This window comes from Bufo bufo, chromosome 2, assembly GCF_905171765.1.
Source record: "Bufo bufo chromosome 2, aBufBuf1.1, whole genome shotgun sequence".
Classification (NCBI taxonomy): domain Eukaryota; kingdom Metazoa; phylum Chordata; class Amphibia; order Anura; family Bufonidae; genus Bufo; species Bufo bufo.
In genome coordinates, this window is record NC_053390.1 from 18,845,858 (window position 1) to 18,860,899 (window position 15,042).

The 15,042-nt window shown below is 41.6% G+C and overlaps 2 protein-coding genes across 2 annotated transcripts in view; both read left to right on the forward strand.

Annotated features, from left to right (window-relative positions):
- Positions 1-4,634, forward strand: part of LOC120991883 (gastrula zinc finger protein XlCGF26.1-like) — a 67,242-nt gene extending 62,608 nt beyond the window's left edge. Inside the window, exon 3 of the mRNA XM_040420626.1 lies at positions 3,369-4,634. Within this exon, the coding sequence (XP_040276560.1) occupies positions 3,369-4,507 (1,139 nt within the window). The 3' untranslated portion in view covers positions 4,508-4,634. The remainder of the gene's footprint in view (positions 1-3,368) is intronic.
- Positions 1-15,042, forward strand: part of LOC120990641 (zinc finger protein 501-like) — a 149,263-nt gene that overhangs the window by 68,961 nt on the left and 65,260 nt on the right. The gene's annotated exons all lie outside the window — the stretch shown is intronic.

Consider the following 15,042-nt stretch of genomic DNA (forward strand, 5'->3'; position numbering starts at 1 on the left):
CGGATCCTTTTCCTTTCAGAATGCATTAGGGCAAAACTGATCCGTTTTGGACCGGTGGTGAGAGCCCATGACGGATCTCACAAACGGAAAGCCAAAACGCCAGTGTGAAAGTAGCCTAAGAGTTAAACTCCCTTTATGACAGAACGCCAAAGAAAACAGCAAAAATAAAATAAAAATAATAAAAGCGAAACAATAAATTACAAGTAAATGGTTCCATTGAAATGTACAACTCCTGTCACAAAACACAAGTCCTCGTACGGCCACAGACAAAAATATAAAAGTTTTAGGTCTTGGAATATAACAATGAGAATACAAAAAAAAGGTCATTAAATGACAACCAGCCTAGTCATTAAGTGGTTAAAGCTGTTTGGTTCTGTGTTTGGCTTCCTTTCGGTGCACTCCTGTCCTCAGCTCCACGATGATCAGGAAGCTCCGATGTCACATGTGATTATTGTACAGACACAGACGGCTCAGTGATGGTCACCTGCACTCAGAGGGCACGTCATTAGCTCCACCATCTTAATTCTTGATAGGACCCTCGTTCCCCTTAGAACATCCTGGATTCTTAGGCCTCTTTCACACGGGCGTTGCGGGAAAATGTGCGGGTGCGTTGCGGGAACACCCGCGATTTTTCCGCGCGAGTGCAAAACATTGTAATGCGTTTTGCACTCGCGTGAGAAAAATCACGCATGTATGGTACCCAAACCCGTACTTCTTCACAGAAGTTCAGGTTTGGGTTAGGTGTTGTGTAGATTTTATTATTTTCCCTTACAACATGGTTATAAGGGAAAATAATAGCATTCTGAATACAGAATGCTTAGTAGGTGATCAATTGAGGGTTAAAAAAAAATAAAAAAATTAACTCACCTTCTCCTCTTGTTCGCGTAGTTCCCGGTCTCTTCTTTACTTCTTTAATGATAAGCTGTCGGCTAAAGGACCTTTGGTGACGTCAGATCACATGCTCCAATCACATGGTACATCACCGTGGTGATGGACCATGTGATTGGAGCATGTGATCTGACGTCACCACAGGTCCTAGCCGGTAGTTCATCTTTTGAGAAGTAAAGAAGAGACCGGGAACTATGCGAACAAGAGGAGAAGGTGAGTTAATTTTTTTATTTTTTTTTAACCCTCAATTGATCACCTACTAAGCATTCTGTATTCAGAATGCTATTATTTTCCCTTATAACCATGTTATAAGGGGAAATAATACAGTGAATAGACGGTCACCTAGCAACCATGCGTGAAAATCGCACCGCATCCGCACTTGCTTGCGGATGCTTGCGATTTTCACGCAACCCCATTCACTTCTATGGGGCCTGCGTTGCGTGAAAAACGCACAATATAGAGCGCGCTGCGATTTTCACGCAACGCACAAGTGATGCGTGAAAATCACCGCTCATGTGAACAGCCCCATAGAAATGAATGGGTCGGTATTCAGTGCGGGTGCAATGCGTTCACCTCACGCATCGCATCCACGCGGAATACTCGCCCGTGTGAAAGGGGCCTTAGTGTAATGGACCCAACAAGGTGCTGGAAACCTTTATTACAGGTTCTGATTGATGACATCACTCTGTCTATTCCACTGCATCCTACAGATGTCTGTAAACCTGAGATCTTGGGACTGTGCGGCCATTAGGCTATACAGACTTCAGACTCCTAAGCCTTTGAGGTCATTTTCGTTTCTCACACTGTGTCTTCCCAGCATCCATCTGTTCCTTAAAGGGGTTGTCTTACTTCAGCAAATAGCCTTTACTATGTAGAGGAAGTTAATACAAACCACCTACTAATGTATTGTAATTATTCATATTGCTTCCTTTTGCTGGCTGGATTCATTTTCCCATCACATTATGCACTGCTCATTTCCAAGGTTACAACCACCCTGCAATTCATCAGAGGTGGTCGTGCTTGCACACTAGAGGAAAAAGTGCCGGCCTCTCTGGTGGTTGGGACCGTGCTAGTGCTTTACCCTATAGTTTGCATGCACGACCACCGATGCTGCATTAGAGGGTGGTCATTACCATGGAAACGAGCAGTGTATAATGTGATGGAAAAAATGAATCTAGCCAGGAAAGGAAGCAATCTAGACAATCAGAATACATTAGTAAGCGGCTTTTATTAACTTCCTCTACATAATAAAGGCTATTTTCTGAAGTGAGACAACCCCTATAAGTGACATGCTCCTCTCAGTGTACCTCCTCCCCCGCTGCTGCTGTCTCACACAAGATTAGTCCAAGCTGCAGTAAAATAACAGCAGAAGGAATTAGGAGGCGTAATTACACCCTGAACCTGCTGCTGGAGGAAGGAGGATCTCTCACTGCAGAACCAAGGAGATTGCATCTTGTACTGAGCATCTAATGGTGCTGACTTAATTATTATCCAAGTCATGCCTCAAGACCTGTTTTAAAGAGGACCTTTCACTAGAATAAAAAATCTAAACTAAGTATGCTGACATGGAGAGCGGCGCCCAGGGATCTCCCTGCACTTACTATTATCCCTGGGCGCCGCTCCGTTCTCCCGGTATAGGCTCCGGTATCTTCATATGTTCGGCTCAACTGGGTGGAGCCTGCCGGCGTCTCCTTCTCTCAGGCTGTAGCGCTGGCCAATCGCAGCGCTCAGCTCATAGCCTGAGAGGTTTTGTTTTCTCTCAGGCTATGAGCTGAGCGCTGCGATTGGCCAGCGCTACAGCCTGGGAGAAGGAGACGCCGGCAGGCTCCACCCAGTTGAGCCGAACATATGAAGATACCGGAGCCTATACCGGGAGAACGAAGCGGCGCCCAGGGATAATAGTAAGTGCAGGGAGATCCCTGGGCGCCGCTCTCCATGTCAGCATACTTAGTTTAGATTTTTTATTCTAGTGAAAGGTCCTCTTTAAAGGTCGGACCCTGACTTATACGATAGCTACCTGACATCTGGTGGCATTAGAGGCAGAGCTGGTTTATACCATATATCCAATTACAGCCTAATAGGAATGTTTATAGGTTTGTCCACTCTGTGGTTTGAAAAATAATCGCAAATTCCTTTTTTTGTTTTCATAGGGAATTCCAGTAAAATTATTAAGGGCAAAGCTGTATTATCACTAAATTATAAAGAAGAAGCTGAAGATGTCCTGCAGCGCTCTTCAGGAGAAAACCTCATTACATTTAATGTACACCCAGGACTTCAACGTACACTTATATTATATAATCCCCCTCATCATGAGGAACCTTCCCATGACCAATTACAGATTGTTACCAAAAATACTGGTCAGAAAGGGGATGAAAGGTTTCAGGGTAGTAAAGAGTTTACAGAACAATCAAGAGTTTCTACACACAGAAGAATTCATACAACACAGCAGGAATATGGGAAATGCATTACACGTAAAGCAGATTGTGTTAAACATGAGCTAATTCACACAGGAGAGAAGCCATATTCATGTTCAGAATGTGGGAAATGTTTTACAGATAAATCAACACTTGGTATACATATGAGAATTCACACAGGAGAAAAGCCATATTCATGTTCAGAATGTGGGAAATGTTTTACAGATAAATCAAGTCTTGTTAAACATAAGAGAATTCACACAGGAGAAAAGCCATATTCATGTTCAGAATGTGGAAAATGTTTTACTCATAAATCAACATTTGGTATACATATGAGAATTCACACAGGAGAGAAGCCATATTCATGTTCAGAATGTGGGAAATGTTTTACAGATAAATCAAGTCTTGTTAAACATAAGAGAATTCACACAGGAGAAAAGCCATATTCATGTTCAGAATGTGGGAAATGTTTTACAGATAAATCAAGTCTTGTTAAACATAAGAGAATTCACACAGGAGAGAAGCCATATTCATGTTCAGAATGTGGAAAATGTTTTAGAGTTAAACCCCATCTTATTAGACATGAGAAAAGTCACACTGGAGAGAAACCATATTCATGTTCAGAATGTGGGAACTGTTTTACTCATAAATCAACACTTGGTATACATATGAGAATTCACACAGGAGAGAAGCCATATTCATGTTCAGAATGTGGGAAATGTTTTACAGATAAATCAAATCTTGTATCACATGAGAAAAGTCACATAGGAGAGAAACCATATTCATGTTCAAAATGTGGGAAATGTTTTACACAAAAATCATATCTTGTGAAACATGAAATTATTCACACAGGAGAGAAACCATATTCATGTTCAGAATGTAGGAAATGTTATAGATGGAAAGCAGATCTTATTATACATGAAAGAAGTCACACTGGTGCAAAGCCATATCCATGTTTAGAATGTGAGAAATGTTTTGCTACTAAAACCAGACTTAATATTCATCAGAGAAGTCACATAGGAGAGAAGCCATATTCATGTTCAGAATGTGAGAAATGTTTTACTACTAAAACCAGACTTAATATTCATCAGAGAAGTCACACAGGAGTAAAGCCATATTTATGTTCAGAATGTGGGAAATGTTTTACAAAAAAATCACACCTTGTTAGACATGAGAGAATTCACACAAGAGAGAAGCCATTTTGATGTTTTATATGTTGAAAATGCTTTGTAAGAAGGAACTAAAATTCAACAGATCAGGAAAAACTACCGAATATTGTTTTTTAGATATGGGAAATGCGAAAAGAGCAAAAAATAATTTTAAAGGGAACCTGTCACCTATAAAATGCATATTAAACCGCATGCCGTACCTTATTGCAGCCTGTAGCATGATTATAGGTGTCTGTGTCTTTTCTGTGCACTGCGCCAAAAGTCTGAAAAAAGACTTTTATTCAACTGGCCACGCTATCTAAATGATAGTCTTGAAGTCAAGGGGGCAGCGGCTTTCTCACCTGAAGTCAAGCGTGCCCCGCCCCCTTTCTGGCCCCTTAGCATTTGATTGATAGGAATTCCAATTCCTTCACCACTGGACGCTCAAACATGGTCTTGCACGTGCGCTGTGTCCCTGCAGTGCTGGCGTCTGCACACTGTTCTACTCTGCTGTGAGATAGTCTCAATGATAAGGCACTTGCACATGAGAGCATGCGCGAGACTACGCTCAAGCGCCCAGCAGTGAAGGAATTGGACATCCTATTAATCAAATACTAAGGGGCGGGGCACGCTTGACTTCAGGCGAGAAAGCCGCTGCCCCCTTGACTTCAAGACTATGGTTTACATAGCGTGGCCAGTTGAATAAAAGTATTTTTTCAGACTTTTGGCGCATTGTACAGAAAAGACACAGACAAAACTTTTATAATCATGCTACAGGCTGCAATAAGGTACTGCTAGCGGTTTAATATGCATTTTCTAGATGACAGGTTCCCTTTAAACCCATCTTATTCACAGACGTTAAGTTTCGGGCTACATGGCAAGATGTGTCACATTACTGCAAGTCTCAGAACAGTCTCACAACTTGTCTGCTGTTTAGAGCTGAGATTTGGCGGTAAAAAATATCTGCCAAACTGTACAAGACTTGCAGGTTGCACATAACTTGCATTGTGTTCTATCATAGGAAACCAATATAACAAAAAAAACTTCACATCAAAACGTCGCTATGTTTGCTGCCTCCTGAATAAAGCAACGGATTATTCAAATGGATGAGTTCTGTGGATCTTTCTACTAACTTGCTATCATGGGAAAGTCGCATATGATTTGCGATCAAGAATCCAAGTTGTCGGGGGGTAATAATTCAATTAAGAATTATTAATTATGGTCATAAAAATAATTAACCATAAAAAAATACAATTTATAAAATTTGTCATAAATTCTTAAAATCATGACCTGGTGAATTGTAGACAACCTAATTGATACAATTCACATCTGAGTCTGACTATTTCCTCAGATAAATAAGTTCTTTTTGACGTAAGATGACGTCAATGATAAAATGTAGTTCTACATTATACAATAATACTCAGGTATTATAAAAATATGCAGATTTATTGGTTACAAGATTATAAACATATATAAGTAAATAAACACAATGATACACGCAAATGAATATATATAGCGTTAATATAAAGCATTACAAGCTTAACAATACATGTGAGTGGAAATAACTCGTCACATTATAACAAAGCTATTAATAGGTTAGGATATCAAAATATGAACATAAGTTATATACATTACTTCTGTTCAGAGAAAACCTCATGATATCAAGATGGGCATGTCTAATCCTAGACATCATTATACAGGGTGGGCGATGGGAATGGTTAGTGATATTAACTTCCTGTTTGTGGCTCATTAGTATATGTGAGGGGGAAACTTTTCAAGATGGGTGGTGACCATGGCGGCCATTTTGAATCCAACTTTTGTTTTTTCAATAGGAAGACACATCAAACTTATTGGGAATTTCACAAGAAAAACAATGGTGTGCTTGGTTTTAACGTTACTTTATTCTTTCATGAGTTATTAACAAGTTTCTGACCACTTATAAAATGTGTTCAATGTGCTGCCCATTGTGTTGGATTGTCAATGCAACCCTCTTCTCCCACTCTTCACACACTGATAGCAACACCGCAGGAGAAATGCTAGCACAGGCTTCCAGTATCCGTAGTTTCAGGTGCTGCACATCTTGTATCTTCACAGCATAGACGATTGCCTTCAGATGATACGAGATGTGCAGCACCTGAAACTACGGATACTGGAAGCCTGTGCTAGCATTTCTCCTGCGGTGTTGCTATCAGTGTGTGAAGAGTGGGAGAAGAGGGTTGCATTGACAATCCAACACAATGGGCAGCACATTGAACACATTTTGTAAGTGGTCAGAAACTTGTAAATAACTCATGAAAGAATAAAGTTACGTTAAAACTAAGCACACCATTGTTTTTCTTGTGAAATTCCCAATAAGTTTGATGTGTCAAATGACCCTCTTCCTATTGAAAAAACAAAAGTTGGATTCCAAATGTCTGACTTCAAAATGGCTGCCATGGTCACCACCCATCTTGAAAAGTTTCCCCCCTCACATATACTAATGTGCCACAAACAGGAAGTTAATATCACCAACCATTCCCATTTTATTAAGGTGTATCCATATAAATGGCCCACCCTGTAGAATGCTAAATACATTCCGCCCCCCTAACCAACTACACATCACATGACTTCAAGATGGGCAAATAAGAGATAACTGTATCCTTCCGCCCCATCCTGGACTATTTTCACATATATGACTTTGGTAAGACTATTAAGACAAATAACGGGGATCTAGGATCTTAAACGGGAAGGACTTGAAATAAGTCTTTCCTGTGGGAATCCATCACTTTAGCTTGGCGAAGAATGTTCTATCAATATATATATATATATATACACTGCTCAAAAAAATAAAGGGAACACAAAAATAACACATCCTAGAGCTGAGTTAATTAAATATTCTTCTGAAATACTTTGTTCTTTACATAGTTGAATGTGCTGACAACAAAATCACACAAAAATAAAAAAATGGAAATCAAATTTTTCAACCCATGGAGGTCTGGATTTGGAGTCACACTCAAAATTAAAGTGGAAAAACACACTACAGGCTGATCCAACTTTGATGTAATGTCCTTAAAGGGCTTCTGTCACCCCATTAACCCCTTAAGGACATAGGACGTACCGGTACGCCCTATTTCCCGAGTCCTTAAGGACACAGGACGTACCGGTACGTCCTGACTTAAAATCTGTATTCCGGCGCCCGAGGGGTTAAACGGAACGGGATTTCGGCTGAAATCCTTCAGCCGGCATCCTGTGACAACGCCAGGGGGGGTCATGTGACCCCCCCGTGTCGGCGATCGCAGCAAACCGCAGGTCAATTCAGACCTGCGGTTTGCTGCGCTTTTTGCAGTTTCTGATCCCCGCGGTCCCTGACCGCGGCGATCAGAAACTTTAGAGTGGCTAAAATCTATATTTTTCACCCCCCCTGCACCCCTGCATGATTTGATGCGGGGGGGGGGGGTGTCGCATGCGGTGGGGGCGTTGCGGGAGGCGGGCGGTGCGGCAGGCGGGATCGCGATCCCCCGCCCGCCTCCCCATGAATGATCATTGGCTTCTAGTGGGTATACCAGGGTGCCAGCACATTGCTGGCACCCTGGTATAAACGGCTGACATCTGTGCAGATGTCAGCCGTTTAACCCTTTCCATACCGCGGTCCGTACGGACCGCTGTATGGAAAAAGTTAACTGTCATCGGTCAGGGAGCTCCCTCCCTCTCCATCGGGGGGCTGCTGTGCCTTTTCAGCCCCCCGATGGAGAGGGAGAGAGCCCCCCTCAGCCCTGTGCTTACCCTTCCCCGTCTGCGAAGTTCTGAGCAGACGGGGAGGGTTCCCATGGCAACAGGACGCCTGCTTAGGCGTCCTGCTGTCCATGGTGCTGAACAGATCTATGCTGAAAGCATAGATCTGTTCAGTGTAAGTAAAATACAGTACAGAACAATATATATTGTACTGTACTGTATTATACAGACATCAGACCCACTGGATCTTCAAGAACCAAGCGGGTCTGGGTCAAAAAAATGTAAAAAAAATGTGAAAAAAGTTAAGATAAAAAAAACAAACATTTATCACTGAATAAAAATTAAAAAAATAAAATAAACTACACATATTAGGTATCGCCGCGTCCGTAACGACCTGATCTATAAAATGGTCATGTTACTTTCCCCGCACGGTGAACGCCATAAAAATAAAAAAATAAAAACTATGAGAAAATTGAAATTTTGCCCACCTTACTTCCCAAAAAAGGTAATAAAAGTGATCAAAAAAGTCGCATGTACGCCAAAATAGTACCAATCAAACCGTCATCTCATCCCGCAAAAAATGACACCCTACTCAAGATAATCGCCCAAAAACTGAAAAAACTATGGCTCTTAGACTATGGAGACACTAAAACATTTTTTTGGTTTTAAAAATGAAGTTATTGTATAAAACTTACATAAATAAAAAAAATGTATACATATTAGGTACCGCCGCGTCCGTGACAACCTGCTCTATAAAATTACCACATGATCTAACCTGTCAGATGAATGTTGTAAATAACAAAAAAAAAAAACGTGCCAAAAAAGCTATTTCTTGTTACCTTGCTGCACAAAAAGTGTAATATAGAGCAACCAAAAATCATATGTACCCTAAACTAGTACCAACAAAACTGCCACCCTATCCCGTAGTTTCTAAAATGGAGTCACTTTTTTGGAGTTTCCACTCTAGGGGTGCATCAGGGGGGCTTCAAATGGGACATGGTGTCAAAAAAACAGTCCAGCAAAATCTGCCTTCCAAAAACCGTATGGCATTCCTTTCCTTCTGCGCCCTGCCGTGTGCCCGTACAGCTGTTTACGACCACATATGGGGTGTTTCTGTAAACTACAGAATCAGGGCCATAAATAATGAGTTTTGTTTGGCTGTTAACCCTTGCTTTGTAACTGGAAAAAAAATATTAAAATGGAAAATCTGCCAAAAATTTGAAATTTTGAAATTGTGTCTCTATTTTCCATTAAATCTTGTGCAACACCTAAAGGGTTAACAACGTTTGTAAAATCAGTTTTGAATACCTTGAAGGGTGTAGTTTCTTAGATGGGGTCACTTTTATGGAGTTTCTACTCTAGGGGTGCATCAGGGGGGCTTCAAATGGGACATGGTGTCAAAAAAACAGTCCAGCAAAATCAGCCTTCCAAAAACCAAACGGCGCACCTTTCACTCTGCGCCCCGCTGTGTGGCCGTACAGTAGTTTACGGCCACATATGGGGTGTTTATGTAAACAGCAGAGTCAGGGCAATAAAGATACAGTCTTGTTTGGCTGTTAACCCTTGCTTTGTTAGTGGAAAAAATGGGTTAAAATTGAAAATTAGGCAAAAAAATGAAATTCTCAAATTTCATCCCCATTTGCCAATAACTCTTGTGCAACACCTAAAGGGTTAACGACGTATGTAAAATCAGTTTTGAATACCTTGAGGGGTGTAGTTTCTTAGATGGGGTCGCTTTTAGGGAGTTTCTCCTCTAGGGGTGCATCAGGGGGCTTCAAATGGGACATGGTGTCAAAAAACCAGTCCATAAAAATCAGCCTTCCAAAAACCATACGGCGCACCTTTCCCTCTACGCCCCGCTGTGTGGCCGTACAGTAGTTTACGGCCACATATTGGGTGTTTCTGTAAACGGCAGAGTCAGGGCAATAAAGATACAGTCTTGTTTGGCTGTTAACCCTTGCTTTGTTAGTGGAAAAAATGGGTTAAAATGAAAAATTTGACAAAAAAATTAAATTCTCAAATTTCCTCCCCATTTGCCAATAACTCTTGTGCAACACCTAAAGGGTTAATAATGTATTCAAAATCAGTTTTGAATACCTTGAGGGGTGTAGTTTCTTAGATGGGGTCATTTTTGGGTGGTTTCTATTATGTAAGCCTCGCAAATCGACTTCAGACCTGAACTGGTCCCTAAAAATTGAGTTTTTGTAAATTTCTGAAAAATTTCAAGATTTGCTTCTAAACTTCTAAGCCTTATAACATCCCCAAAAAATAAAATATCATTCCCAAAATAATTCAAACATGAAGTAGACATATGGGGAATGTAAAGTCATCACAACTTTTTGGGGTATTACTATGTATTACAGAAGTAGAGAAACTGAAACTTTGAAATTTGCAAATTTTTCCAAATTTTTGGTAAATTAGGTATTTTTTTGTGCAAAAAATAATAATTTTTTTGACTTCATTTTACCAGTGTCATGAAGTACAATATGTGACGAAAAAACAATCTCAGAATGGCCTGGATAAGTCAAAGCGTTTTAAAGTTATTAGCACTTAAAGTGACACTGGTCAGATTTCCAAAAAATGGCCTGGTCCTTAAGGTGAAAATGAGCCCGGTCCTTAAGGGGTTAAACCGTTTGTTTTTTTTTTCTTTACTAATAATCCCTACACTGCGATCTCAGCATACATAAGCTAATTAATGATTTTCGTTCAGTAGAATTTGTTAAAAATCAATTTTTATAATATGTAAATTACCTTGCTACCAGCAAGTAGGGCGGCTACTTGCTGGTAGCAGCCGCATCCTCCGATGGTAATGACGCCCCCTCTGCTTGTTGATTGACAGGGCCAGGGAACGGAATCGTTCTCTGCTGGCCCTGCCTGTTTTGATTCAATATCTGGCGCCTGCGCCGCGGCCGTACCTCTCTTCAATCTGCGCAGGCGCACTGAGAGGCGGCCACTCACTCGGCCGCTCCATCCTCAATGCGCCTGCGCCGATGACGTCACATCTACACCCGGCTCAGGCGCATTGAGGAGCGAGCGGCCGAGTGAGTGGCCATCTCTCAGTGCGCCTGCGCAGATTGAAGAGAGGTACGGCCGCGGCGCAGGCGCCAGATATTGAATCAAAACAGGCAGGGCCAGCAGAGAACGATTCCGTTCCCTGGCCCTGTCAATCAACAAGCAGAGGGGGCGTCATTACCATCGGAGGATGCGGCTGCTACCAGCAAGTAGCCGCCCTACTTGCTGGTAGCAAGGTCATTTACATATTATAAAAATCGATTTTTAACAAATTCTACTGAACGAAAATCATTAATTAGCTTATGTATGCTGAGATCGCAGTGTAGGGATTATTAGTAAAGAAAAAAAAAAACGGTTTAATGGGGTGACAGAAGCCCTTTAAAACAAGTCAAAATGAGGCTCAGTAGTGTGTGTGACCTCCACGTGCCTGTATGACCTCCCTACAACGCCTGTGCATGCTCCTGATGAGGTGGCGGACGGTCTCCTGAGGGATCTCCTCCCAGACCTGGACTAAAGCATCTGCCAACTCCTGGACAGTCTGTGGTGCAACGTGACGTTGGTGGATAGAGCGAGACATGATGTCCCAGATGTGCTCAATTGGATTCAGGTCTGGGGAATGGGCGGGCCAGTCCATAGCATCAATGCCTTCGTCTTGCAGGAACTGCTGACACACTCCAGCCACATGAGGGCTAGCATTGTCTTGCATTAGGAGGAACCCAGGGCCAACTGCACCAGCATATGGTCTCACAAGGGGTCTGAGGATCTCATCTCGGTACCTAATGGCAGTCAGGCTACCTCTGGCGAGCACATGGAGGGCTGTGCAGCCCTCCAAAGAAATGCCACCTCACACCATTACTGACCCAATGCCAAACCTGTCATGCTGGAGGATGTTGCAGGCAGCAGAACGTTCTCCACGGCGTCTCCAGACTCTGTCACGTCTGTCACATGTGCTCAGTGTGAACCTGCTTTCATCTGTGAAGAGCACAGGGCGCCAGTGGCGGATTTGCCAATCTTGGTGTTCTCTGGCAAATGCCAAACGTCCTGCACGGTGTTGGGCTGTAAGCCCAACCCCCACCTGTGGACGTCGGGCCCTCATGGAGTCTGTTTCTGACTGTTTGAGCAGACACATGCACATTTGTGGCCTGCTGGAGGTCATTTTGCAGGGCTCTGGCAGTGCTCCTCCTGTTCCTCCTTGCACAAAGGCGGAGGTAGCGGTGCTGCTGCTGGGTTGTTGCCCTCCTACGGCCTCCACTACGTCTCCTGATGTACTGGCCTGTCTCCTGGTAGCGCCTCCATGCTCTGGACACTACGCTGACAGACACAGCAAACCTTCTTGCCACAGCTTGCATTGATGTGCCATCCTGGATAAGCTGCACTACCTGAGCCACTTGTGTGGGTTGTAGACTCCGTCTGATGCTACCACTAAAGTGAAAGCACCGCCAGCATTCAAAAGTGACCAAAACATCAGCCAGGAAGCATAGGAACTGAGAAGTGGTCTGTGGTTACCACCTGCAGAACCACTCCTTTATTGGGGGTGTCTTGCTAATTGCCTATAATTTCCACCTGTTGTCTATCCCATTTGCACAACAGCATGTGAAATTGATTGTCACTCAGTGTTGCTTCCTAAGTGGACAGTTTGATTTCACGGAAGTGTGATTGACTTGGAGTTACATTGTGTTGTTTAAGTGTTCCCTTTATTTTTTTGAGCAGTGTATATATATATATATATATATATATATATATATATATAAGCAATTATTTAATGCTTTGCTAGATTATGAGTCTAGATTCTTCTGCAGGTAGAATGAAGCCTCACAATATCCTAAGACTACATCTCAATATGGAGATGATCAATTAATTTAATTATTTATTTATTCGCCAATCTAGATGGTATAATTTCACCCACACTATCAAATTAGTCTTAATAAAATGACATATCATTGTCTGTGTCTCTTACCAAGTCCTAGTAGGAATCTCACTTATGCTCCTAGGAAAGCTGGGTGGTCCATCATAGCACATCTCACCATGGCTTTTATCTTGATAAACCCCTCTAGAGATCTTTACTTGTCTCCTCTCTCCTTTTCTCTCTTTTTCTCTCCTCTCTCTCTCTAGTGTGTGGTTTATGATCACAAACTTATCAGTTAGACACACCTTCCTAGTTTGGAACTTTCCAATCATTGTCGGATGGGCGTGACCATTGATAAAAATGTGACATCATAACCCCACCCAGAATGCACTTTTGCTACTGTTGTAATGTCACCTACTGATACCTAGGTGGCACTACTGTATAAGCTATTTGCATCATAGTATAAAGAGTTAACTTATGTAAGTCTGAATATACATTTTGACCTTAGAAGCTTTAATTCAAAGCTATAGGGATTAATTCTGACACTTGTAGCAATTAGAGACAGACCTCTAGGCGTCTCTTTAAATGTTTCTCACACTGTTGATTTATTGATATGAATAACTTGAATGGCCTTGTTTTCTCACAGAGATATCAGTACCTCCTGTCATACCAAAGATGTGATTAATTGTTACAAAACACACATCTTCACAGACACTCTTTTAGAGACAGATATTCTTCTAATAAGAAATATATACAATATACTGGATACATGTTGTCTTCGTAACATATAACAATATAATATAAAGTAATATATATATGTATATGTCCTATTGATTGTTTTATGCTAAGGACTAACTAAGGTTCATTAAATGAATACATGAATATTATATATTTTGCTTCATTAATAAATGCCTAATTGTATAGGTAATTATCACCAGCTGCATAGAGCTTATCTTTATCTCCCGTCATAAATTTGAAAGTAGACAAGGAGGCCTCTTCTCAGACTGGTACATTCATGAGAAAAATAACACTGAAAAAAAACAGAAACCTTTGTATGACCTTACTTTGGCCTACTCAAGACATACAAAATTGCAACTATAGTCGAGCAGGGCTCTTAAAGGCAATGAACATCCATCTTGACAATAATGAATTGGATATGAATGTATTTACCTATGAAAAGGCACAACAAAGTGTTGGATTTCATGTGACTGTCATGACATATAGTGTGTCATGTTGTGAACCCATTGATAGTCATTATATGTACACTCGTGGCCAAAAGTTTTGAGAATTACATAAATATTGGAAATTGGAAAAGTTGCTGCTTAAGTTTTTATAATAGCAAATTGCATATACTCCAGAATGTTATGAAGAGTGATCAGATGAATTGCATAGTCCTTCTTTGGCATGAAAATTAACTTAATCCCAAAAAAAACTTTCCACTGCATTTCATTGCTGTCATCACTGCTGAGATCTTTTCAGTAATCGTCTTGTTAACTCAGGTGAGAATGTTGACGAGCACAAGGCTGGAGATCATTATGTCAGGCTGATTGGGTTAAAATGGCAGACTTGACATGTTAAAAGGAGGGTGATGCTTGAAATCATTGTTCTTCCATTGTTAACCATGGTGACCTGCAAAGAAACGCATGCAGCCACCATTGCGTTGCATAAAAATGGCTTCACAGGCAAGGATATTGTGGCTACTGAGATTGCACCTCAATCAACAATTTATAGGATCATCAAGAACTTCAAGGAAAGAGGTTAAATTCTTATTAAGAAGGCTTCAGGGCGTCCAAGAAAGTCCAGCAAGCGCCAGGATCGTCTCCTAAAGAGGATTCAGCTGCGGGATCGGAGTGCCACCAGTGCAGAGCTTGCTCAGGAATGGCAGCAGGCAGGTGTGAGCGCATCTGCACGCACAGTGAGGCGAAGACTTTTGGAAGATGGCCTGGTGTCAAGAAGGGCAGCAAAGAAGCCACTTCTCTCCAAAAAAAAACATCAGGGACAGATGGATCTTCTGCAGAAAGTA